Source organism: Serinus canaria, chromosome 25, assembly GCF_022539315.1.
Source record: "Serinus canaria isolate serCan28SL12 chromosome 25, serCan2020, whole genome shotgun sequence".
Classification (NCBI taxonomy): Eukaryota; Metazoa; Chordata; class Aves; order Passeriformes; family Fringillidae; genus Serinus; species Serinus canaria.
In genome coordinates, this window is record NC_066338.1 from 9,426,628 (window position 1) to 9,449,734 (window position 23,107).

Here is a 23,107-nt window from a genome sequence, read left to right on the forward strand (position 1 = left end):
CCCCAGAACACCACCCGCACCCCCTCCCCATCAGAGCGGGTCCCTCCTCGGCCCAGACCCCCCCCCAGTCTCCCTCTGGACCCCAAAATCCCCCAGATTTCCCCCAAATTTCCCCAATTTCGCCCCAAATCCGCGGCCGGGCTTTAGGGCCCAGCGCAGGCCCCGCCCCCGCTGGGTCACGTGGGCCGGTCACGTGGCGCCCAACATGGCGGCGCCCATGGCGGCGGCGAGCGGCGGCTCCGTGACGCGGCGGCTGCTCCGGGGCGTCTCCCGCAGCCTCAGCGGCGGCGGGGCCCCGGCCGAGGAGCCCGAGGCCGCCGTGTGGGTACCGGGAACGCCCTCCCGGGGCGGCGGCGCCCGAACGGAACCGGGTCCCGGTGCTGAGCCCGGTGTCGTGTGTCCCCCCTCCTTTTCCCAGGGTTAACGTCGTCTTCGTGGACCGGGAGGGGCGGCAGGTGCCGGTGCGCGGCAGAGTCGGTGACAACGTGCTGCACCTGGCGCAGCGGCACGGGCTGGAGCTGGAGGGTCGGGACCGGGACCGGGACCGGGACCGGGAACGGGAACGGGAACGGGAACGGAGCTGGGAACGGGAACGGGAGCGGGGCTGGAAACAGCACCGGGAACGGGAGCGGGTCTGGGAATGGGACGGGGGGAAGCGCGCTCCGGGAGGTTCCCGATACTGAGAGAGGCGTCCCGGGGCGGTCCCGGTGCTCCCGGGGCGGTCCCGGTGCTCACGGCGGTCCCGGTCCCGCAGGCGCCTGCGAGGCCTCGCTGGCCTGCTCCACCTGCCACGTTTACATCAGCGAGCCGCACCTGGGGCGGCTCCCGGCGCCGGACGAGCGGTAAGAGCCCCCCGAGCGAGCCCCCGGCAGGCCGGTGCCCCGGTTCCCCCGTTACCGGAGCCCGTCCCCGCAGGGAGGAGGACCTGCTGGACCAGGCGCCGCTGCTGCAGGAGAACTCGCGGCTCGGCTGCCAGCTGCGCCTCAGCCCCGCGCTGGAGGGGGCGCGCATCACCCTGCCCCGGCAGACCCGCAACTTCTACGTGGACGGGCACGTCCCCAAACCCCACTGACCCCAAAAACCCCAAACCCCCCTGACCCCAAACCCACTGACCCCAAAAACCCCAAAACCCCCTGACCCCAAACCCCCCTGACCCCAAACCCACTGACCCCAAAAACCCCAAATCCCCCTGACCCCAAACCCACTGACCCCAAAAACCCCAAACCCCCCGACCCCAAACCCACTGACTGGGAGGACACATCCCCAAACACCCCCGACCCCGAGGAGAAACCCCCAAACCCCGGGGGCACCCCAAAATCCCACTGACCCCAAACCCCCCGACCCCGGGAGGGACCCCCCAGACCCTGCAGGGAAGGGGAACCCCCCTAAAATAAATTAATTCCCTCTCATCCAGGGTCCCCCTCACATTTCGGGACACGTCCCCAAACTGCCCCCAAGGAGGGTGGGGGTCCAGTCCCGGGGGGGTGGCAGGGCGACCCCCCCCCAAAAAAATTCCCGGGGTTCTGGATTTGGGATAACGAGGGTTGGCTCATTAATGAATCACTAATTGGGCTCATTTGGGTGGTTTGGGGACAAGGGGCGGGGCTTGGGGACAAGGAGGTGGCCGGGCCGGGGGGCTCGTGGGGGACAGGGGGCGGCGACCCCCGCGAGCACGGGATCGTTTATTGATCATTTATTGATCGATTATTGATCGATTTTTGGGTGTGCCCCCCCCGAGCACCCAGCCCTGAGTGGTGCCTGTGCCACGCTCGGCACGGCTCCCAAACCCCTCAAATCGCCCCAAAATCCCCGAGGCGGGGGGGGGGGTGTCTGTGGGGACCCCCAAACCCCCTCCCCACAGGCCGGGGTGGGCAGGGGGAACCCTCGGGGGAACCCTCGGTCCTGGGCGCTGTACCCCCCAAATCCCCCCAAAACCGACTGGGGTGGGGCGGGTGGGGCTCTCTGGGGGTCCCCAAACCCCCCGGGGTGGTCCCGGTCCCGGTCCCGGCTGGGCGAGCCGGATGCCAAACCCTCCCCGGGGCCGTGCCGGTGCCAGGGGGCACCTCCGGAGGAATCCTTGGCATCCTCGCGCCCCCCAAACCCCCCAAAACCGCCCCAAACCCCGCTGGGCCGGCTCTGGGGCTCCCGGCGGGCCGGTGCCGGTGCCGGTGCCGGTCAGGGCGGGCTCAGCTGGATGCCGAACACCTCGGCGCGGGGGTCGCGGTGCCGGTGCAGGCACGCGGCCTCGGAGGAGCCCTCGGCGTCGCGCACGTTGTACTCGCCCTTCTTGCACGCCGTGCTCTTCAGGTAGTACCCGCCGCCCGCCGCCAGCCCCAGCGCGGCCGCGGCGCCCAGCGCGCCCAGCGCCGCCAGCAGCGCCAGCCAGCTCTCTGCGGGCGGGAGGCGCCGGTGACACCGGGCGGGGCCGCTGGCACCGGGCAGGGCCGCCGCTCACCGCGCCCCCCGGCCCCGCTCACCGTCCACCCGCACCACGACGCTCCCGGCCCGCCGGCCGTGCCGGTTGCTCGCCGTGCAGGTGTAGAGGCCCCGGTTGGCCGTGGTGGCCCCGGTGACCGTGACCGAGCGGTTGTCGGCGGCCAGGCGCAGGTTGGGGGCGGGGGGCAGCGCCCAGGTGTAGGTGGGCGCCGGGACCCCCTCGGCGCCGCAGTCCACGGTGAAGCCGCTGCCGCGGGTGACGTTGGCGGAGGGCAGGACGCGCACGGTGACACCGGCGGGGCCGTCTGCGCCGGGGCGACAGCGGCCGGTGCTGAGGATGCCCCGAATCCCCGGGTTTTCCCCCAAATCGCCCCCCGCACTCACACTCCACGGCGACGGTGACGTTGCGGACGGCGGAGCCGTGCGCGTTGGTGGCCCGGCACTGGTAGGTGCCCGCGTGGGCTCGGGTGACGTTGGGGGTGGCCCGGGGGGGGTCCTGGCTGTCGCCCAGCTCGGTGGCGTTGGCGGGGTCGCCCAGCTTGGCGCAGGTGACGCGGGGCGGGGGGTTCCCGGTGGCGGCGCAGCCCAGCTCGGCCGGGGTCCCCTCCAGCCACCGCCGCCGCTCGGGGCAGCCGCGCTCGCCGAGGCTCGGCTGGTCTGGAAAACCGGGGGGAGGCGGCGGGGGCGGGTGATGGGGCCGGGGGACCCCCGTGAGGCCACCCCGACCCTCCCGGGAGCCACCGGGAGCGCCCCCAGCACCGCCGGGACCGGTCCGAGCGCAGCCGGACTCGGCTTCATCCCCATCCTCATCCTCATCCCATCCATCCCGGCTCTGGAATTCCAGGCATGGATGTGCCTTCCCTGCCCCCCACAAATCCCCGTCCCACCCCGGTCCCCGCCACATCCCCACCCCCAGCACACCCCGCTGTCCCCTCGCCGGTGTCACACTCACACTCCACGGTGACAATGACGCTCCGCACGGCCACCCCGTGCCTGTTGGTGGCCCTGCACACGTAGCGGCCGCCATCAGCCCGGGTGACCACGCGGCCGCGGGTGCCCCCTCCGTGGTGGGTGCCACCGTCTCGGGTGCCACCGTCGCGGGCACAGCGCGTGCTGGGTGGGGGGTCTCCGTCGGCGCGACACTCCAGCTCCCGCCGCTGCCCCTCCACCCAGACCCGGCGTGCCGGACACCCCGACTCGGACAGCGTGGGCTCATCTTGGGGGGGACACAGAGGCCACCCGGTCACCGCGGCGGCCACCCAGGGGACCCGGCGGCCGCGCCCCGGCGGCGTCCCCGGTGCCACTCACACTCCACGCGGACGGTGACGCGGCGGCTGCGCGTGCCCAGCGCGTTGGTGGCGTTGCACAGGTAGGTCCCCGCGCGGGAGCGGGTCACCGGCTCGGGCTCGGCGGTGGCCACGGCGACGCCGTCGCGGCCGCACACCACGGTGGGCGCGGGGTTGCCGGTGGCCCGGCAGGACAGCGCTTCCAGCGCGCCCTGCACCCACGTGCGGTTGCCGGGGCAGCCGCTGGCCGGGATTTCGGGAAGATCTGGGGGAAAAAAAGGGATTTTGGGAATGCCGGGAGGGGCGGGCGGGGCCGCGGATGGCGCGACACTCACAGAGCACCGCCAGCCGCGCGTCCGCGTCCTTTGTCACCACGCTGTCGCCCACCGCCAGGCTGGCCCGGCACCGGAATTCGCGGCCGTCGTCGTCGCGCCGGGCCAGCAGCCGGAGCTGCAGCCGGGGCTGCGGGCCCTCGGCCAGGACCCCGCCGTCCGCATCGCGGAGCTGCAGCCGCGCCGCCGGCGGCTCGGTGGCCCCGGCGTGGCACGTCACCGTCACCTCGCTGCCCGCCGCGGCCGGGGCCGGGCTCAGCTCCAGGGTAGGCGCGGGGAATCCTGCGGGAAGGTTCCACGGGTGGATCCAAGGGGATCTCGGGGTCCCGCGGTGCCCCCGCCGCCCCCCGGCGCCTTACGGTAAACGTGGAGCTGCCTCCGCGCCGTCCGCGCCGCCGTGGCCACCGCGGCCGTGCAGCTCAGCTCCCGCGGGCCGAGGCTGCTCGGGGACAGCGCCGTGCTGGCCGTCACCGTGTCCCCGGCCACCGCCGCCGTGACGTTCAGGGGCTCCTGGTCCAGCGCGGCGGTGACGCGGAGGTCGCCGGCCGGGAAGGCGCCGGTGACGCGGCAGCTGGCGTTGGCCGCGGTGCCGGCCTCGAGGATGGCGGGGGCCTGGAGCTGGGGGGGCTCCGGGAGAGCTGCGGGGACACCGGCGGGGACACGGGGTCACCGGGACCGGGAGCATCCCCAGAGCCACTGACGGGGTCCCGATGACCGGGAGGGTGCGGTCACCGCGATGGGGACAAGGACGCGAGGACGCCACGGCCGCCACTCACCGAACACCGAGAGCGTGACGGGGACAGCGGCGCGGGCGAACAGGGGCCCGTGCGGCCGCAGGGACAGCTCGGCGTGGCAGGTGACGTCCTGGCCGTGGTCGCCGCGGGTGACGGTCAGCAGGTGGCTCACGGCCACGCTGGCGCTGCCCTCGGCGTCGCCGAAGCTCTCGGTGCGCAGCGTTTCGGTCCCGCGCCGCAGCGTCACCGTCAGGTTCCGCAGCGGGGCCACCTCCCGCACGTGGCACGTCAGGTTCCGGCTGTCCCCCACCGCCACCGCCGGCACCGGCTCCAGCTCCACCCGCTCCGGCAGCTCTGGGGACGGCAAGAGGCGGGTGCCACCTCGGTGTCCCCTCGCTGTCCCCGCGGTGTCCCCAAGGGGTCCCTGGCACTCACGGTAGACGAGGACGCCGGCGCTGGCGTTGGCCTCGGTGTCGCCGCAGCGGCCGGAGCAGGTGACGGGGCCGGGGCTCCACTGGGACACGTTCTGGAGCCGGAAGCTTTGCCAGCGGAGCCCCCCGGGCCCGGGGGTCGCGGGCAAGGGGGGTCTCGAGCCCCAGCGTGGCGTTGTCCCCCGGGCAGGCGCTGCGGCTGCAGTTGACGGTCACCGAGCCCCCGAAGGCCACCACGGCCACCCGCGGCCAGGCCACCACCGTGAAGGTGCCCCGGGCGACCCCTGCGAGACCCCCACCACGGGCAGTCCCCCCAGTTCGGGCTGGGGGGACCCCGGTGAACCTGGACTGAGACCCCCTCCCCACCGCCGAGGTCCTGGGGGTGTCCCCGTGTGTCCCCAACCCCCCAGTCCTAAAGGTCACTCGGATTTTGGGCTCCTGGGGGTCCCTGTGTGTGACACCGTCCCCCCCGTTTTAAGGGTCCCCAGTATTGGGTTGGGGGTCCCTATGTGCCCCCCCAACACTTAAAGGGGCCTCTGATGTTTTGGGGGGGGTCTCTGGGGGTCCCTCCCACTCCCGGGGGTCCCCAGGGTCTTGTACCCCCCCCCAAATAAAAGTCGCTGCTGATTTCGGGCTCTCCCCCCCCCGCCTCCCCCCCAGTTAATGGTCGCTGTTTTTTGGGGTCCCCAGAGACGCCCCCTCCCCATTCTGGAGGGTTCCCCCCCCCCTTTACCTGCGAGCGCCAGAACGAGGGGGGGCAAGAGTCGCGTGGCCGGGCCGGGGGGGCCCATCGGGAGAGGAGGAGGAGGAGGAGGGTGGGGAGGAAGGGGAGGAGGAGGAGGATGGGGACGGGGATGGAGCGGAGGAGGATGGAGACGGCGAGGAGGGGAAGGATGAGGATGGGGAGGGGGATGAAGCGGAGGCGACTGGGAGGGCGGGGGAGAAGAGGAAGAGGAGGATGGGGATGAAGCGGAGGAGGAGGATGGGGAAGGGAGAAGAGGAAGAGGAGGATGGGGAAGAGGCGGCTGAGGCCGAAGGCAGCTCCTCCGCTGCCGCGCGCGCCGCCGGTCCCGCGGGGCTGCTCCTCCCCCCGCCCACGCCGACCCCCCCCCCCAGTTCCCCCCACCCCCGCCCGGTGCTCGGCGCTTCACGAACCCCCCTCTCCCCCCGCCAAAACCCTCCCCGAGCCCCTCCCCGAACGCCCCCAGAGCCCTCCCCGCGTGGGCGGCTCCGGGCCGCGCGTGGGCGAAGCGACAGCGACAGACGGGAGCACCTGGAGCGGCGGGGGGGGCGCGGTCTGGGGACACCGGGACACCGAAAATGTCCCCGCCGGGCCAGGCTGCGGGTGGGCACGGCCCGGTCCCCCCCCAGTGCCGCCCCCCCGGCCGGGCTCCTGGAAAAGCCCCCGGAACTGCAGAGTCCGGTCCCTGTGGATGTCACCTGCAGCGTTTATTGGTGGGACGTGTCACTGCCGCCTCTCTGTCCCCTCCCTCCTGCTCCTTGTCCTCCCGCCAGCACCGAAATCCCCGGGATTCAACCCAGACGCTCCGCCCGGAGCTCCGGGACCTCCAAAGTCACCAAATCCACCCCCAAAAACACTCGAGGGATAAAAACTGGAGCGAACCCCGGAGATCCTCGCCGGGGCCCGGCCGGATCTCGCCATCCCAGTCCATCCCAGTCCATCCCAGTCCATCCCAGCCTTGGAGCCGCATCCACCGCGCTGGCTCTGGCCGGTCCCCGCTGTCGCTGTCCCCTCGGTGGCCGCGGCGGAGGGACGGGCAGGGGCTCCCGGCCGCTCCAGGGCCTCTCCCCGCCTACGGGGCCGCGGATCCGTTGGGAGCGGCCGCAGCCGCCGGGGAGCTGCCCCGGGGCCGCAGGGGCTGCGCGTCCGGCGGCGGCTGCCGCTTCCAGAGCCAGTACTCGCCGATTTTGGTGTTGTAGCAGTAGAGGAGGAAACCGATCAGGCCCAGGAGGGCGGCTGCCGGCAGCAGCGTCCCCAGGAGCACCGGGAGCAGCGGGAACGAGTCGTCATCTGCGCGGAAATGGGACCGGGGTCAGTGGGGAGGGGGCTGCTGTGCCCCGGGACCTCCAGGAGCCCAAAAACCCCCAAGATCTCCAGGACCCCAAAGATCCCCAGGACCACCCAGGACCCCCAATATCCCAAAGAACCCCCAGGACTACCAAAGACCCCAAAGAACCCAAAACATCCCAAGGAGCCCCCAAGCCCAAGGAGCCCCAAGGCCCTGGGACCCCCGACTCACACTGCACCCAGACGGTGACATTGCGCTCGGCTGTCCCCAGCTCGCTGCTGGCCCGGCACAGGTAGGTCCCGGCGTGGGCGCGGTCGGCGGGATGCCTGGTCCCGGGCTTGAGGGAGTTCCCGTCCTTGGAACACCACACCTGCGGCTCAGGTGTGCCCGTGGCGTTGCAGGTCAGGATCCCCTCCTGCCCCTCGGTCCAGTTCTGCTGCGGGGGGCAGCGCTCGATGTCCAGCCGTGGTTTGACTGCGGAAAAGCCGGGATAAGGACCAGGAAAAGCTGGGATGGGGACCAGGAAAAGGAGGGATAAGGACCAGGAAAAGGTGGGATGGACCAGGAAAAGGAGGGATGGGGACCAGGAAAAGGAGGGATAAGGACCAGGAAAAGGAGGGATGGGGACCAGGAAAAGGAGGGATAAGGACCAGGAAAAGCTGGGATAAGGACCAGGAAAAGCTGGGATAAGGACCAGGAAAAGGCAGCACAGGGGCCGGAATTCCCATCGGGAAGGCGGCGGCTGCGCTCTCACCCAGCACACGGATCCGCTGGGATTTTTTCCTCGGGGTGAAGCGGGTAATCTCGGCCACGCAGGTCACCTCCAGCCCCTGCTCCGCGTCCTCCTCCTGCACCTGCACGCTGAAGGGCACCGGGGGCTTCTGAAACTCCCCCAGGTCTCTTTTACGGGCCTGCACCTTCACCTGGATGTCACTGAGGGCATCGGCTGGCAGGGAGCAGTTTCCCTTCAGCTCCGTGCCAGCCATGGTGGTGTTGGTGACGTCCAGCAGCGGCACGGGGACATCTGTGGGTGACAGCGGGGTTTGGTGGCACCGCGGTGTCACCTGGCCAGCCCGGCCCAGCCCTGCCCGGCCCCGGCCTGGCACGGTCACTCACAGTAGACCTGGAGGGTGGTGCTGGTCTGGACCTTCCTGCTGCCCACGTGGACGGTGCAGCCCAGCTGGACGCTGCCCTCCTTGGTGACGGTGACCGTGGCGGTGGCCTGGTGGCCGTCCTGGCTCAGTGTCACCGGCCAGGTGCGGTTGTTGGCGGTGATGGTGATGTTGGTGACGGGGACGGCGCTCCCGACGCTGCAGGTGACGTTGAACGGCTCCTTTGGCTTCGGCTCGGGGTCCGGGGCTGACAGGGACACGAGGGGACCCTCGGGGGGCACTGGCACAGGGAGGGGACACTGGGGTGAGCCGTGGTGGGAAAACAGCAGGAAAATAATGGGGGAAATCAGTGGGAAAACGGGGAAAAATGGGGAAAACAGCAGGAAAATAATGGGGGAAATCAGTGGGAAAACGGGGAAAAATGGGGAAAACAGCAGGAAAATAATGGGGGAAATCAGTGGGAAAATAGGGAAAAATGGGGGAAACAGCAGGAAAATAATGGGAATAATGGAGGAAATCAGTGGGAAAATGGAGGAGATAGGAGAAAATAGTGGGAAAATGAGGGGAAACAGGAGGAGGAGAGGAGGCCTGGGATGGGGTGGGGTAGTTTGGGGTGGCGTTGTGGTGAAAGGGGCCTGAACTAAATCCCGGTGAAATCCCAAAAAATCCCCATTAAATCAGTTTTAAATCAATGTAAAATCACTATAAAATTCCATCCCATCCCATATTAATAATTTTATCTTCTATCCCAAGTAGCAAATAATTCTGACTCAAGCCTTTTGTCTAAAGCTTTACCTTAACAATTAGTTTATTTTCCTGTCAATACATCCATTTCCCACCCTTTATCCATCAGGACAAAGCCCCAGCCCTGCTCTCAGAATTCCACACTTGGCCCCACTCTGGGGCCAAAAATCCAAAAATCGGATCCAGCCCCCCCTGAGCTCCTCCCGGAGAAGGAATCCAGAAATCTCGGGTGTCCTGGGGGGGTTTGGGGGTCCTTTGTGCACCTCAGGGAGCTTCCCCAGCCAGGAATTCCCAATTCCCGGAGAAGTTTGGAGGGGAAAAGACTCCCAGGCTCATCCTCATCCCTGAATTTCGGTGTTTTCCCAGCAAAACATCCCCAGCTGAGGTCACCGGGGTGCTGAGGAAGGCCCCAGAATTCGGACGAAGCTCCTCCAGGAAGCAGAGGAAACCCCCCAGGGTGACTGAGGAGCCTCCAAAGCACGGGGGAAGCAGAGAAAAAAACCCAAAAAATTTTGAGGAAGCCCCCCAAAATTTTGAGGAAGCCCCCCAAAAGTGCAAAGTCCCCAAAAATGCGGAGGAAGTCCCCAAAAATGCGGAGGAAGCCCCCGCGGGCCCTCGGACGCCCCCCGGGCCGGGGGATTCCCCGGCAGGGCCGCGATCTTCCGGCCCCCTGAGCAGAACCGTCCCTCCCTTTCCCGGAATGGCCTCGGGAGCGCAGGGAGGGAGGGACGGAGGAAGAAAAATCCCGCTGGCTTTCTATGGATTTCGCAAGAATTAACAAAATTCCCCGCTCCATCCCGCGGCGCGGGCAGCGCCCGGGCACGGCGGGGCTGCGACAGCTCCGCCACCGGCAGCCGGGGAGCGGCGACACCGGCGACAAGCGGCCACACGCGGGGACCGCGCGCGCCCGCGCCCCGGGGGTGGCCCGGTCCCCGGCACCCCCCGCCCGCCCGGTGCCACCCGCGGTGTCCCCTCACCTGCCACGACACCCAGGGCGCCCAGGGCCAGCGCCAGCAGCGCGGGGGCCACCATCCCGGCGGGGACGGCGGCTCCCGGTCCCGCGGGAGCGCTGGGATGCGCCGGGAACACCGGGGGCGGGGGACCGGTGGGGATCGGCGGGTTCAGGGTCTCCGGGTTGGATCCGGTGCGGGTCCGGACCCCGGGAAGGGTCGGTTCGGGTTCTCCGGGTGGGTCGGTTCGGGGTCCCCGGGAGCACCGGGAAAGTTCGGTTCGGGCTCCCCGGGAAGTTTCGGTTCGGCCTCTCCGGGATGGGTCCCTTGGGGTTGTTCCGGTTCCGTCCGGGTCGGGGTCTCGGGCTTGGCTCTGGGGCGCACCGCACCCCCCGTCCTTGTGTCCGTCCCTCGGTTTCTCCGTGTCTGTCTGTCCTCCCGCCGCCTCCCGGCCCGTCCCGTTGCCGCTTTTATCCCCGGCCCGTTGCCGTCCCGCCCCCGGGGATTTCCGGGACTGCGGGGACTTCGCGCCGGGACCCGCCGGGGCTGGAGGGGCTGCCCGGGGAGGGCTCCGGCCTCTCCTGCCCCACCCCGGGGCAATTTTCTGCCCCTGTCCTGGATGGGACAATTTTCCTGTCCCGGGATGGGACAATTTTCCTGCCCCTCTTTCCCTCCTGCCACGTCCCCTTGTCCCCTCCTTGTCACCCCTGGGGCCCCACCCTGTGTCCCCAAACCGGGGGGGGGTCTCAGCTTTGAGCCCCCAGGCCCTGATGTGCCACGGCCAGCTCGTGACGGGGCTGTCACCTGCCTGTCACCTGCCTGTCACCCCCCGGGGGTGGCTCCAGAGGCCACCATTGGGCCCCGGTGTCACCAGGGCTGCGACTTCCTCTATTCTGTCGCTTTTTGACATCAGGGGACTTTCTGTCACCCCCGGAACCGTGGGAACAACCCTGATGTCCCCAGGGTGTCCCCAGGACGGTTCCAGCCCCAGGACACCCATCCCTGATGTCCCCGTGGTGTCCCACGGTGTCCCCAGTGCCCCGGTGGTGGCACCCAGCCGGGCCACCCTCGCTCCTGTCACCTCCAGGCCGCCAGGCCGGCTGCAGGAGGGGACAGGCCGGTGACACTTGTCACAGCCCAGGGTGTCACATCCCCACCGTGCAGGGCACAGTCCCCTCCCCGCGCCACCGCCACTCCCGCGGATTGTCCTTGTCCCTGGAATTTCGGGAATGCCGGGAGCCTCCTGCGGCCCTGGCCGGGGCTTGGAGGCCACGGGAGGCACAGGGACACCGGGGACAGGGACACTGGGGACAGGGACACTGGGATGGACCTCCAGGGCCTTGGGGGAATGGGGACAGGGGGGACACAGGGACAGGAGGGACATGGGATGGAGCAGGGACAGCGGGGAGGGACAGGACAGGGCCGAGAGGAGCGCGGGGGTCGGGGCAGGGACAAAGGGGACACGAACACTGCCAGCTCCGAGTCAACAGGACGTGCCACCCCCACCTTCCCCCCGCAGGACGTGGCCCGGTGCCAGCGTCCCCTCGTGCCATTGTCACCTTCCGCCAGCGGCCCCTGTCCCCTCCGGCCTCTTCCTGATCCCCCCGTGTCCCCCTGCCCCGGGGTGTCCCCTGGGGTGTCCTCCCAGTGCCCCCCGGTCCCCCCAGCCCCGTTTGTGGCCTCTCCGTGCCCCTGTCCCCTCCCTCCCCTCTGTCCCCTCCCTTCGCCTCCCGGGCGCGTCAGGAAGCGGCTCCGGACCCGCTCCAGAGCCGGGAGCGATTCCCGAATTGGCCCCTCACCTGGAAAACCGGGAAAAACCGGGAAACCCCCCTAAATCACCGGGATCGGGATGGGCACGGCCGGGAGACCTCCAAAAAAACCCAGGAGGAGGAGGAGGAGGAGGGAGGTGTAGAATTCCAGCGGTTCCTTGGGACACCCAGGAAGGTCCCAGTTCCTCCCAGTTGGGTCCCCGGCCCCCTCAAAATTCCCAATTTCCCGATTTTTTCCCAGGATATTCCCCCAAAACCCTCATCAGCACCCCCGGGACCCCAAGAGGGTCACGGGCCACTGGGATTCCTAAAATTCCCCTCGGGACCCCAGATTTCCCCCGGGGAGGGGGTGGAGCAAGGCCAGGACCCCTCCCACCCCAAATTTCCAAGGAATCCCGTGAGGTCAGAATTTGTTTTTCCCGAATTTCCTCCTTTTCCGGCTCCCACCTTCCCGAGGGGTGGGAGGGGAGGGGGCCCGGGCTGGGGACACTTGGGGACATTAGCGGGGACACACACACACACACACACAAACATCCCTCTGCCACCACGACCCCAAAATTCCCAAAATTCCACCCACAGGGACTGAATGCGTGGGAAAACCCGGGGTGAGGAGGAGGGGCTGGAAAAGGGTTTGGGATTCTGGGGGGGGCTCCAAAAGGGGCTGGGATATTGGGGAGGGGGCTGGGGGGACCCCAGAGGGATTGGGATACGGGGGGAGCCCCAAAAGGAGGTGGGAACCCCTGACCCCCCAAAATAAAAACAACATCCATGGAAAAAATCCCTTTAAGAGCCACAGCAGCGGCCGAGAGCCCCGAATTCCCAACGGGAATGGGGCTGGATCCCAACCGGGGGGCTGGATCCGGTCTGGGGGGGCAGATCCCACCCGGGGGGGGGCAAATCCCACCCGGGGGGGGGGGCAGATCCCACCCGGGGAGCCCCAGGAAATCCTCCAGGACACGCAGAGGGGACAAAACCTCGTTGTGCCACAGCGTCCCCAAATCCTTCCCGGCGGGATCGGGGCCGAGTCCTGCCCCATGGGGGGGCAGATCCCACCCGGGGGGGGGCAGATCCCACCCGGGGGGGGCAGATCCCACCCGGGGGTCTCAGGCGGGCGGGGGGAGGTCGCGGTGGGGCAGGGAGAAGGGCACCAGGGGCGAGTAACGCGAGTCGTGCCACAGCAGCCGCTGCTCCAGGAAGGCGACGGCGTCCAGGGTCAGCACCAGCGTCTGGTGCTTCAGCAGGCTGTGCACGTTGAGCCCTGCGAGGGGACAGTTTGGGGACATCAGCGGGGCCCCCAGAGTGTCTGTGGGGGGGCAAAGCCAGGGGCTCGGGGAGGGGCTCACCCAGGGCGGGGATGAGGGTGATGGATTTGAGCCCCGCGGCCGCGGCGCTGATGTTCTCCGGGAACTCATTGCTGGGGGACAAAAGGGTTGGGGCGTCCCCAGGGTGTCCCCAGGGTGTCCCCAGAGCAGGGACACCAGGCCTGGTGTCCCCAGGCTCGTGGTGATCTGTCCGTGATGTCCTCAGGGTGTCCCCAGTTTCACAGACATCCCATTCCCTTTGTCCCCAGTGTCCCCAGCCCTGTCCCCAGTGTCCCCAGCCCTGCCCCAGCCCTGTCCCCAGTGTCCCCAGCACCCCCAGCCCCGTCCCCAGTCTCCCCAGCCCTGTCCCCAGTGTCCCCAGCACCCCCAGCCCCGTCCCCAGCGTCCCCAGCCCTGTCCCCAGCATCCCCAGCCCTGTCCCCAGCGTCCCCAGCCCTGTCCCCAGCCCTGTCCCCAGCATCCCCAGCCCTGTCCCCAGTGTTCCCAGCCCTGTCCCCAGTGTCCCCAGCCCTGTCCCCTCTCTCACGTGTCCACCACCAGCACGGAGTGTCCCCAGCGCCGGGCCCGGGCCAGCTCCAGCAGGTACCGGGGGTCGCTGCTGGGCAGCTCCAGGCTGTCCACCACGTGCAGCTCGTCCTGCCGGACACCAGGGACACTGTCACCCTGTCCCCAGGCCCCGGGTGTCCCCCCCCAGCCCCCTGGGCCACCCCCGTACCTGCATCAGCTTCACACTCAGGGCCACCTTCAGCCCCAGCACCCGCACCCTCATGGGCACCATGTAGAAGTAGCTGGTGGGGCCCCGCGGGCCGTGGGCGATGCCACCTGCCAGGAGGGGACTCGGTGACATCCCCGGGCAGGGGACACCCCCCATGGCCCTGCCCGAGGGGGGCAGCCAGGCCTGATGTCCCCAGAATGGTCCTGGCTGTCCCCAGGGTGCCCCAGAGACCCCAAACCAGGGGCACCGAACCGTGATGTCCCCAGGGCAGTTCAGGACATCCCCAAGGTGCCAGGCGTAGTCCTCAATGTCCCCAAGGCAGTCCCAGACATCCCCATGATGTCCCCAGGCTGTCCCCACCCCCGTGTCCCCATCTCCAGCCCCGTGTCCCACCCCCACACCCCTGTCCCTGTCCCAGGATGTCCCCAGGTTGTTCTCAGCCCCCTGTCCCCATCCCCAGCACCATGTGTGTCCCTGTCCCCGGGTTCTGGGGTCACTCACCGCCCCTCCAGAGCGGTCAGGCTGTCCCCAACCCCGTGTCCCTGTCCCCAGCTCCGTGTGTGTCCCTGTCCCCAGGCTGTCCCCAGCCCTGTCCCCTCGCTCTGGGCTCACTCACCGCCCCTCCAGAGCGGTCAGGCTGTCCCCAACCCCGTGTCCCTGTCCCCAGGCTGTCCCCAGCCCCGTGTCCCATCCCCAGGCTGTCCCCAGCCCCGTGTCCCATCCCCAGCCACGTGTCCCTTCCCCAGGCTGTCCCCAGCCCTGTCCCCTCGCTCTGGGCTCACTCACCGCCCCTCCAGAGCGGGGACCTGACGGAGCCGTGCCGGGCGCGCCCGGAGCCCTTCTGCCGCCAGGGCTTGCGGCCCCCGCCCCGCACCTCGGCCCGGCTGCGCACGCGGGCGTGGCTCTGGGGACAGAGGGGACACTCAGGGGGACAGCCACACAGTCAGGGGGACAGTCACACACTCAGGGGGACAGTCACACACTCAGGAGGGACAGCCACCCCCGAGCCCCCCGCCCTGCACCTCGGCCCGGCTGCGCACACGCGCGTGGCTCTGGGGACAGAGGGGACAGTCAGGGGGACAGAGGGGACAGTCAGGGGGACAGCCACACACTCAGGGGGACAGTCACACAGGGGGCTCGGGGGGGACAGTCGGGGGACAGCACTCAGGGGGACGGGGGGACAGTCACATCGGGGGGACACTCGGGGGGACAGTCACACAGTCGGGGGGACAGTCACACACTCAGGGGGGACACTCGGGGGGACAGCCACACACTCAGGGGGACAGTCACACACTCAGGGGGGACACTCGGGGGGACAGTCACACAGTCGGGGGGGACACTCAGGGGGGGCAGTCACACAGTCGGGGGGACAGTCACCCCCGAGCCCCCCACCCCACCTGAGGGGGGTGTTGGGGAGCCCCCGGAGCTCCTCAGGACCCCCACAGACTTTCTGAGAGCCCCCAAAAGTTTCTCAGGGCCCCCAGACCCATCCTGGGAACCCCCAAGCCCTACTGGGAGTCCCCCTAAAGCTCCTCTGCCCCCTCAAACCCCTTTTTGTCCCCCCCAAATCCCCCCCCTTAAACACCCTCCTGCCACCCCAAATACCCTTTTCCCCTAAATCCCCCTTTTCCCCTCAATCCCCTTTTCCCCCCAATCCCCTTTTCCCCCCAAATCCCCCTTTGCCCCCCAAATCCCCCTTTTCCCCCCAATCCCTTTTCCCCCCCAATCCCTTTTTCCCCAAGCCCCCTCCCCACACTCACGATCCTCTTGTAGTTCCTCTGCCACGTGGCCACCGTGTGCAGGATGTCCAGCCTGGGGACAGGGGGACGCAGGGGTCACTGACCCAGAGCCCCCGGGGTGTCCCCACTGTCCCCAGAGCCCCCCCGGGCCCCCACCTGGGGCTGACGGCGAAGACGTCGGGGTGCAGGTCAGCCAGCCCCCGCAGCGTGTCCTCGGGGTGACGCAGGGACTCCACCCAGGCCTGCACGGGGGACAGCGGGGACACCACGGGGACACGGCAGCTCCGCAGCACCGGGGAGGGCACCGGGGGCTCCTCTGGGGACACTGGGTGGGGACAGTGGGGATGGGGACCCTCAGCGGGCGGTCCTGGCATCCCCCAAAGCACCGAGAGCCAGCTCTAATGTCCCCAGGGTGATTCAGATGTCCCCAACCCCGTGGTGGCCCTGTCCACCATGTCCCCACGATGGTCCCTGCTGACCCCACCCCCATGGTCACCCCCTCCCTGCTGTGCCCACCGTGTCCCCAGCCCCCAGCACTGTCCCCAAGGTGTCCCCAGCCCTCAGCACTGTCCCCAGGGTGTCCCCATCCCTCAGCACTGTCCCCAGGGTGTCCCCATCCCCTCACCGCTGTCCCCAGCATGTCCCCAGCCCCCAGCACTGTCTGCAGGATGTCCCCAGCCCCTCCCCGCTGTCCCCATGGTGTCCCCAGGGTGTCCCCAGGGTGTCCCCAGCCCCTGACACGGTCCCCAGCGTGTCCCCAGCCCCTATCCGTTGTCACCAGGGTGTCCCCAGCGTGTCCCCAGCCCCTCCCCGCTGTCCCCAGGGTGTCCCCAGCCCCGCACTCACCCCTGCGGGGCTCGGGGGCCGCGGGCGGGGCCGGGGGCGCGGTCGAGAACTGCGGGACGGCGACATTTGGGACAATGACCGGGGGCGGGACCAACCGCGGGCTGAGGGGAGGGGGGACACGACCCCCGCCCCCCCCCAGCCCCGCTCCTGGGCCCGTCCCGGACCCCCGAACCCCCCTCGGCCGAGCTCCCACTTGGTACCGCCCCAACTCCGCCCCTCAGCGATGTCCCCGCCCCCTCCCCGCCCTCACGGCCCTGGCCCCGCCCCCGCTCGGTTCCCCCCGTTCTCCCCCCGGCCCGGCCTCGCTCCCCGCTCGGTTGCCCCCGGCCCGGCCCCGCTCCCGGCCCCGCTCCCGGGCCCGCTCCCGGCCCCGCTCTCACCGCGGCCCAGCCCCGGCCCCGGCTCCAGGCCCTCAGCGCGGCCGCCCCCGCGCGGATCATGGAGGAAGGCGCGGGGCGGGGACAGGCGCGGTGACGTCACCGCGTGCGCGCGGCGCCACTTCCGGCGGGGGCGAACGGCGGGAAAAGGGCGGGAAGGGGGGAGAGGGGGGGGAGAGGGGGGGAGGGACCACCCCCACCCCCCCTTTGTGTGCCCAACCCCAAACCTCCCCCCGGTGTCCCCCTGCTGACCCCACCCCAGGGTCACCCCCAGTGCCCCCTCCCCAGGGACCCCCCAACAGCGCCCGCACATCCAACTGTCCCTGCCCGGTGTCACAGTCCCTGCCCGGTGTCACTTCCAGTGTCCCTGTCCCTGCCCAGTGTCCCTGTCCCTGCCCGGTGTCACAGTCCCTGCCCGGTGTCACTTCCAGTGTCCCTGTCCCTGCCCAGTGTCCCTGTCCCTGCCCGGTGCCACCGTCCCTGCCCGGTGTCACTTCCAGTGTCCCTGTCCCTGCCCAGTGTCCCTGTCCCTGCCCGTGTCCCTGTCCCTGCCCGGTGCCGCTTCCAGTGTCCCTGTCCCTGCCCGGTGCCACCGTCCCTGCCCGGTGTCCCTGTCCCAGTGCCACTTCCAGTGTCCCTTCCCAGCATCACTGTCCCTCCACAGTGCCACTTCCAGTGTCCCTGCCCCTCCCCATTGTCCCTTCCCGGTCTCAATGTCCCTTCCCAGTTCCCCATCCCAGCGCCACCGCCTAGTCCCGTTCCCATTTCCCGTTCCCATTCCCATTTCCATTTCCATTCCCAGTTCCCGTTCCAATTTCCCAATTCCCATTCTCCTTTCCCATTCCCGGTTCCCATTCCCAGTTCCAGTTCCCGTTCCCGGTTCCCATTCCCATTTTCCGCTCCATTTCCAGCTCCCCCAAATTCCCGGCGGGAATTCGCGGGCCGGGATTGGCGGGACAATTTTGGAATTCTTTTTTTTTCCTTTTTTTTTCCCCCATCCGTTTTTCCAAAGCCCCGCCTGATCCCGGGGGTCCGAGGGCGGGAATTCCGCATGGATTGGGGGGGAGGGGGGCGCTCATCCCGCCCACCCCGGCCCGACCCCGCGCCTGGTTCTAATTAAATCCAAATTCATTAACTCCCTTCTCCGGCCCCTCGGACCCCCCGGCCCCTCCCAGCGCTCCAAATTTGGGGATTTTTTTCTTTTTTGCGGGGGGGGAGGAGGGGCCCTTCCCAACCCCCCAACTCCCCCGCCCCCCCCCATAATTCACCGCATCCTTCCCCCCCAACCCCCAACCCCGAATTCCTCCCGGGACGAGCCGTGGAAAGTCCGGGAAGTTTTTCCAGCCCCCAAAAATCCCCAAAATTGGGAAAAAGCTCCCAAAATCCTCCCGGAGGGGAAGAAGAGCGGAGGGGTTTGTCTGTCCCCCCCCCCCGCCGCATTTTGGGGGTGTCACCCACCCAAAAGGGGGGGACACACGGGGGGGGTTCCTGGTTTTTGCCGGTTTTTGCCGGTTTTTGCTGTTTTTTGTGGTCCCCCTCCCCATTTTGGGGGGTCCCAGCCATGGTGGGGGGGTGACACGGTGGCCTCGCCCCTCGGGGGGGGTGGCCCCGGCCCAGCCCCGCCCCCCGCCCCCGCTCATGCTGGAACCGGGACGGGCGCTCAGCGCTGCCGGGACCGGCCCCGGGACCGGTAAGAGCCCAAAGAGCCCCCCCGAGCCCCCGTGTGCCCCCCCGGGGGTCCCTTCCCCCCCCGGGACCCCACCGGGACCCCCGAATCGGGGGGGGGGCACAGAACGGGACCCCGGGCGGCCCCAAGCGTGGGGGGACACCGGGAGGGGTCTGGGGGCTTGGGGGGCGGCTCGGGGGTGTCCCCAAGGGTGGGGGGACACAATGGAGGGTCCCCAGGCGGGGGTTCAAGTGCCGTCCCCACGGGTGGGGGTCCCTCCTCGTTGTCCCCCCCCATTTTCCCCGGCCCGGCCCGGCCCAGCTGTTTCGGCCACGCCAACATCTGGCTCGCAGCTGGCGAGGGGTGGGGGGGGTCATGTCCTTGGGGGGCACCTCCGGGGGGTCCCCAAAGCCTTGAGGGTCCCCAAAATCCCGGCGGTGAGAGTGACCGGCCGGGGGGGCCGTGTCCCCGTGTCCCCCCACGTGCGTGTCCGGTCGCGGGGGGCTCGGGGGGGCTCGGAGGGGTCTCGGGGGGGTCTCGGGGCCCCCTCCCGCCCGTGGTGGGCGCCGCCCCCGCCGCTAAACCCGGCTCTAAGCTCGGCTTTGTCCGCCCTGATCCAATTTGCTCCGGGATATTTCGGGATCGAGGCGGCCCCGGTGACCCCCCCGCGGCCCCCTCCCCTCCCCCCAGGGCGGGGGGTCCCGGGAGGGATCCTGGGGTGGTCCGGGGGTGGATCCCGGGCGGATCCCAGGGATGGATCCCGGGGCGGGACCCCCGGCTCAGGATCCCCGTCCCGGTACCGGGGCAATTCCCGGGGCAGGATCCCGGGGCAGTTCCCGGTTCGGGATCCCAGCTCAGGATCCCGAGGCGATTCCCGGTGCTGGATACCAGTCCAGGTCCCGGGGCAGGTCCCGGGGCAATTCCCGGTGCTGGATCCCGGGGCAATTCCCGGTTCGGGATCCCGGGGGCAGTTCCCGGTTTGGGATCCCGGTTTGAGATCCTGGGGCCGTTCCCGGTTTAGGATCCCGGTTTGGGATCCCGGGGCCATTCCCGGGGGTCCCGCTGCCCCCGCCCCGCCCGTTCCCCCCCGCTGGCTCCGCCCGGGGCAGCTCCGAGCCGGGGGCGGGCGGCGAAGGGGAAGGGGAAGCGGCGGATGCTCCGTGCCGGTTCCGACCGGCACCGGCGGCTCCTCCCGGCACCGACACGAGGGTCCGGGGGTGGCCTTTAGGGCTCTTGGGGGGGTCCCGGAGGCGGCGGGAGCCAGGGGCGGTGTCCCGGCACCGGGCGCGGCTGCGCGAGGCACCGGGCGGTGGCGGGACAGCACCGGGGGCTCCGGGACGGCTCCGGGACGGCACCGGGAGAGCTCTGGTACCGGGACGGCACCGGGGGAGGTCTGGTACCGGGACCGCTCCGGGACGGGACCGGGGAGGCTCTAAGACTGCACCAGGACGGGAGGGCACCGGGACGAGACTGGCACCGGTACTGGGACGGCTCCGGGACGCCACCGGAACCTGGGAGGGCTCCGGGACGGTGCCGCGGCCGCCGGGGCTCCTTCCCTCGCCACCCCGCCGCGGCCCTCGGTCCCGTCCGGAGCCCTCGGGGGTCCCGCACCGGGAGGAACGGGGCGGGCGGGGGGAAGCCCTCACCGGGGGTCCTGTCCCGGAATCTGGGGAGAGGGGACACGGGACCGGGGGTGAGGACACAGGGACCCAGCGGTGACATCCCCCGATGTCCCCACCCCTCGCTTTTCCAGCCCCCCGGGGTGCCCCGCCCCATTGCCCCCGGGATGTCTGTCACCTCCTGCCACCCGGTGTCACCTCCTGCCACCCGGTGTCACCACAGGCGCCGCCGCCGCCTGGATTTCCCCCGGATGTGCGCCCAGATGTGCCCCCCCCCGCCCCGTTCTCCCACTGCCACCTTGCCGTGAGTGACAGCCCTGTGGAAGGACACAGGTGACAGCAGGTGTCACCTGGGTGACACCCCGGGGTGTCCTTGGCATGACAAACAGGGTGTGACACCGGCTGTCACCCTGGGGTGTTCCTGGTGGCACAGAGGTGACAACGGGGTGACATTTCTGTCCCCAGGAGCCATGTCCCGGCGGCGCTGAGCCACGTCATCGTCGCCGTCCCCGTCACCGCCATGGGGAGCATCTACAAGGAATATTTCAACCGCGACAAGATCCGCGAGCACTACAACTTCACCAAGGGCGACGGCGAGAGCGCGGCGCCCTCGCGCTGGGTGGGCTCCGTCCTCATCGTCGTCCTCTGCTGCGTCATCGTGCTGGAGAACCTGCTGGTGCTGGTGTCCATCTGCCGCAACAAGCGCCTGCACCTGGCCATGTACATCTTCATCGGCAACCTGGCGGCCTCGGACCTGCTGGCCGGCACGGCCTTCATGGTCAACACGCTGCTGTCGGGCAGCACCACCTTCAGCCTGACGCCCGTGCAGTGGTTCGTGCGCGAGGGCACGGCCTTCGCCACGCTGGCCGCCTCGGTGTTCAGCCTGCTGGCCATCGCCATCGAGCGGCACGTGGCCATCACCAAGGTGAAGGTGTACAGCAGCGACAAGAACTGCCGCATGGTGCTGCTGATCGGCGCCTGCTGGGTGATCGCCGGCGCCATCGGCAGCCTGCCCATCATGGGCTGGAACTGCATCAGCGACCTGGGCGACTGCTCCACCGTGCTGCCGCTCTACTCCAAGCGCTACGTGCTCTTCGTCACCACCATCTTCACGCTCATCCTCATGGCCATCGTGGGGCTCTACACGCGCATCTACTGCATCGTCCGCTCCAGCCACGCCGAGATCGCCTCGGCGCAGACGCTGGCCTTGCTCAAGACCGTCACCATCGTGCTGGGCGCCTTCATCGTCTGCTGGCTGCCCGCCTTCATCATCCTCCTGATGGACGCCTCGTGCCCCGTGCGCGCCTGCCGGGTGCTCTACAGCGCCAATTATTTCTTCGCCTTCGCCACGCTCAACTCGGCGGCCAACCCGGTGATCTACATGCTGCGCAGCAAGGACATGCGCGGCGAGTTCCTGCGCGTGCTCTGCTGCTGCGGCCGCGCCCGCCGCGGGCAGCCCCCCGGCCGGGCGGGGGTCCCGCTGCGCACGTCCAGCTCGCTGGACAGGGGCCCGGCCGGCCCCGCGGCCGAGCTGCCCACGGCGCCGCTGACCCGCGAGTGCACCACGTCCGTGTGAGGGTGGGCGCGGGCTGGGGGCCATGCTGGGGTGACAGGGGGGTTCGTGGGCAGGGGTGTCCTCTGGGGGGTCAGGGGACGTGGCGTGGACACCCTGTGGACACCCCATGGTCACCCCATGGTCACCCTGGGGACACCCCGTGGACACCCCATGGACACCCCATGGTCACCCCATGGCCACCCCGTGGACACCCCATGGACACCCCGTGGTCACCCCATGGCCACCCTGGGGACACCCCGTGGCCACCCCCCGGTGGACGACCCATGGCTTCATGGACATCCTGTGGATACCCCACGGCCTCAGGGCCACCCTGTGGATCTCCACGGACACCCCACGGCCTCGTGGACACCCCAGGGCCACCCTGTGGACACCCCATTGCCACCCTAGGGCCACCCTGGGGACACCCCATGGCCACCCTGGGGACAGCCCAAGGTCACCCCATGGCCTCCTCGAGGCCACCCCGCGGCCCCAGGGCCGCCCCACGGTACGAGCGGAGCGGTTCCCCCGTGGTTCCCCCGCGGTTCCCCAGGTACGGATGCACACCTGGCCCCCCCCGGGGCTCTCCCCGTTGTCCCCGTCCCCGCCGGCGCTCCGTGTGCCCGGACACGCGTGGGGCCCTTCCCACGCCCTGCCCGAGCCCCGGGGCCGCCGCCGGACCTGTCGGGCGAGTCCTGGGGCCCCTCCCGTGCCCGTGGGCGGCTCCCGCCGCGTTCCCACCGGGACAGACCGGGATCGGCCCGGGGGGGCTCCGGGGACCCCCGAAATCCGGGATTTCCCCCCGCGCTGGTGCGCGGGGCCGGGGGCTCATCCCAGTGCGGCCGGATCCGCCGGGATCCCCCCCGAAATCCCCGGGATTTGCCCCAAAATGCTCCTCCCGTTGTATTAAACGATTTTTTTTTTTCCAGCTGTCTCTGCGTCTTTCCCCAAATTTTGGTGTGTGGGGGGAATTTTCCCGGTGGGAATTTGGGAAAACGGGGTTGAGCGTCTCAGGCGGGTCTGGGGACAAGGGGGGCACACCTGGAGACCCCTCCCCTGTCCCCAGCCCAGCGCTTTGTCACCTCCCGTCCCCCAGAAACCCCGATTTGTCCCCATTTTTCTCTGGAGGAGGAAGAGGAAACGGGGGGGGGGGTGTTTCGTTTCCTGCCCCCCACCCCCGTGGGGACAGTGCCGCCGCGGTGTCCCCGCCGTGACCCGGCGCCTTTGGGGACAGGGAATTCCCGCCTTTGGGGACACGGTGGCACCGCGGGGCTGTCACCGCCGCGGTGGCCCTGGGTGACAGCCAGGGGTGGCCGTGGCGCTGCAAACGTGACAGCGTCTGTCACCCCAGGGTGGCCAGAGGTGACAACGGCTGTCACCACCCTCGGGGACAAGGTGGTAGCAGGTGCCACCCCGGGGTAGCCGCAGCGAGACAGGGCTGTCCCTC

The 23,107-nt window shown here is 69.6% G+C and overlaps 5 protein-coding genes across 7 annotated transcripts; 2 read left to right on the forward strand and 3 right to left on the reverse strand.

Moving 5' to 3' along the window:
* Positions 1 to 164: 164 nt before the first annotated feature.
* On the forward strand, positions 165 to 1,409 carry FDX2 (ferredoxin 2). Its single transcript, XM_050984194.1, has 4 exons — positions 165 to 321; positions 419 to 525; positions 755 to 842; positions 916 to 1,409. The coding sequence occupies exons 1-4, from the start codon at positions 206 to 208 to the stop codon at positions 1,070 to 1,072; spliced, it is 468 nt and encodes a 155-aa protein (XP_050840151.1). The 5' UTR covers positions 165 to 205; the 3' UTR covers positions 1,073 to 1,409.
* Positions 1,410 to 1,502: 93 nt separating this feature from the next.
* Positions 1,503 to 6,322, reverse strand: ICAM5 (intercellular adhesion molecule 5). Its single transcript, XM_050984211.1, is given in 11 exon segments — positions 1,503 to 2,390; positions 2,478 to 2,741; positions 2,821 to 3,093; positions 3,389 to 3,652; positions 3,745 to 3,987; positions 4,058 to 4,336; positions 4,414 to 4,692; positions 4,831 to 5,142; positions 5,224 to 5,371; positions 5,373 to 5,503; positions 5,953 to 6,322. Coding segments are annotated over 11 exon segments (2,466 nt in total). The 5' UTR covers positions 6,011 to 6,322; the 3' UTR covers positions 1,503 to 2,175.
* Positions 6,323 to 6,649: 327 nt separating this feature from the next.
* Positions 6,650 to 10,522, reverse strand: LOC108963887 (intercellular adhesion molecule 5-like). Its single transcript, XM_050984113.1, has 5 exons — positions 10,083 to 10,522; positions 8,366 to 8,641; positions 8,004 to 8,273; positions 7,481 to 7,723; positions 6,650 to 7,251 (listed from the first exon to the last, which is right to left on the reverse strand). The coding sequence occupies exons 1-5, from the start codon at positions 10,135 to 10,137 to the stop codon at positions 7,034 to 7,036; spliced, it is 1,062 nt and encodes a 353-aa protein (XP_050840070.1). The 5' UTR covers positions 10,138 to 10,522; the 3' UTR covers positions 6,650 to 7,033.
* A 2,069-nt stretch (positions 10,523 to 12,591) lies between these two features.
* On the reverse strand, positions 12,592 to 16,918 carry MRPL4 (mitochondrial ribosomal protein L4). The gene is made up of 9 exons (XM_050984145.1): positions 16,827 to 16,918; positions 16,447 to 16,495; positions 15,757 to 15,925; positions 15,622 to 15,673; positions 14,648 to 14,765; positions 13,862 to 13,968; positions 13,673 to 13,782; positions 13,168 to 13,238; positions 12,592 to 13,082 (listed from the first exon to the last, which is right to left on the reverse strand). Exons 1-9 carry the CDS (start codon positions 16,884 to 16,886, stop codon positions 12,928 to 12,930), a joined length of 891 nt encoding a protein of 296 aa, XP_050840102.1. The 5' UTR covers positions 16,887 to 16,918; the 3' UTR covers positions 12,592 to 12,927.
* Positions 16,919 to 18,441: 1,523 nt separating this feature from the next.
* S1PR2 (sphingosine-1-phosphate receptor 2) lies at positions 18,442 to 22,586 on the forward strand. Of its 3 annotated transcripts, none has more exons than XM_050984053.1 (2): positions 18,442 to 18,513; positions 20,574 to 22,586. In XM_050984053.1, exon 2 carries the CDS (start codon positions 20,629 to 20,631, stop codon positions 21,682 to 21,684), a length of 1,056 nt encoding a protein of 351 aa, XP_050840010.1. In that variant the 5' UTR covers positions 18,442 to 18,513; positions 20,574 to 20,628; the 3' UTR covers positions 21,685 to 22,586. The 3 variants fall into 3 exon arrangements, with proteins under 3 accessions (XP_050840010.1, XP_050840011.1, XP_030086245.2); XM_050984054.1 differs by lacking the exon at positions 18,442 to 18,513 and adding an exon at positions 19,780 to 19,880; XM_030230385.2 differs by lacking the exon at positions 18,442 to 18,513 and adding an exon at positions 20,143 to 20,441.
* Positions 22,587 to 23,107: the final 521 nt, after the last annotated feature.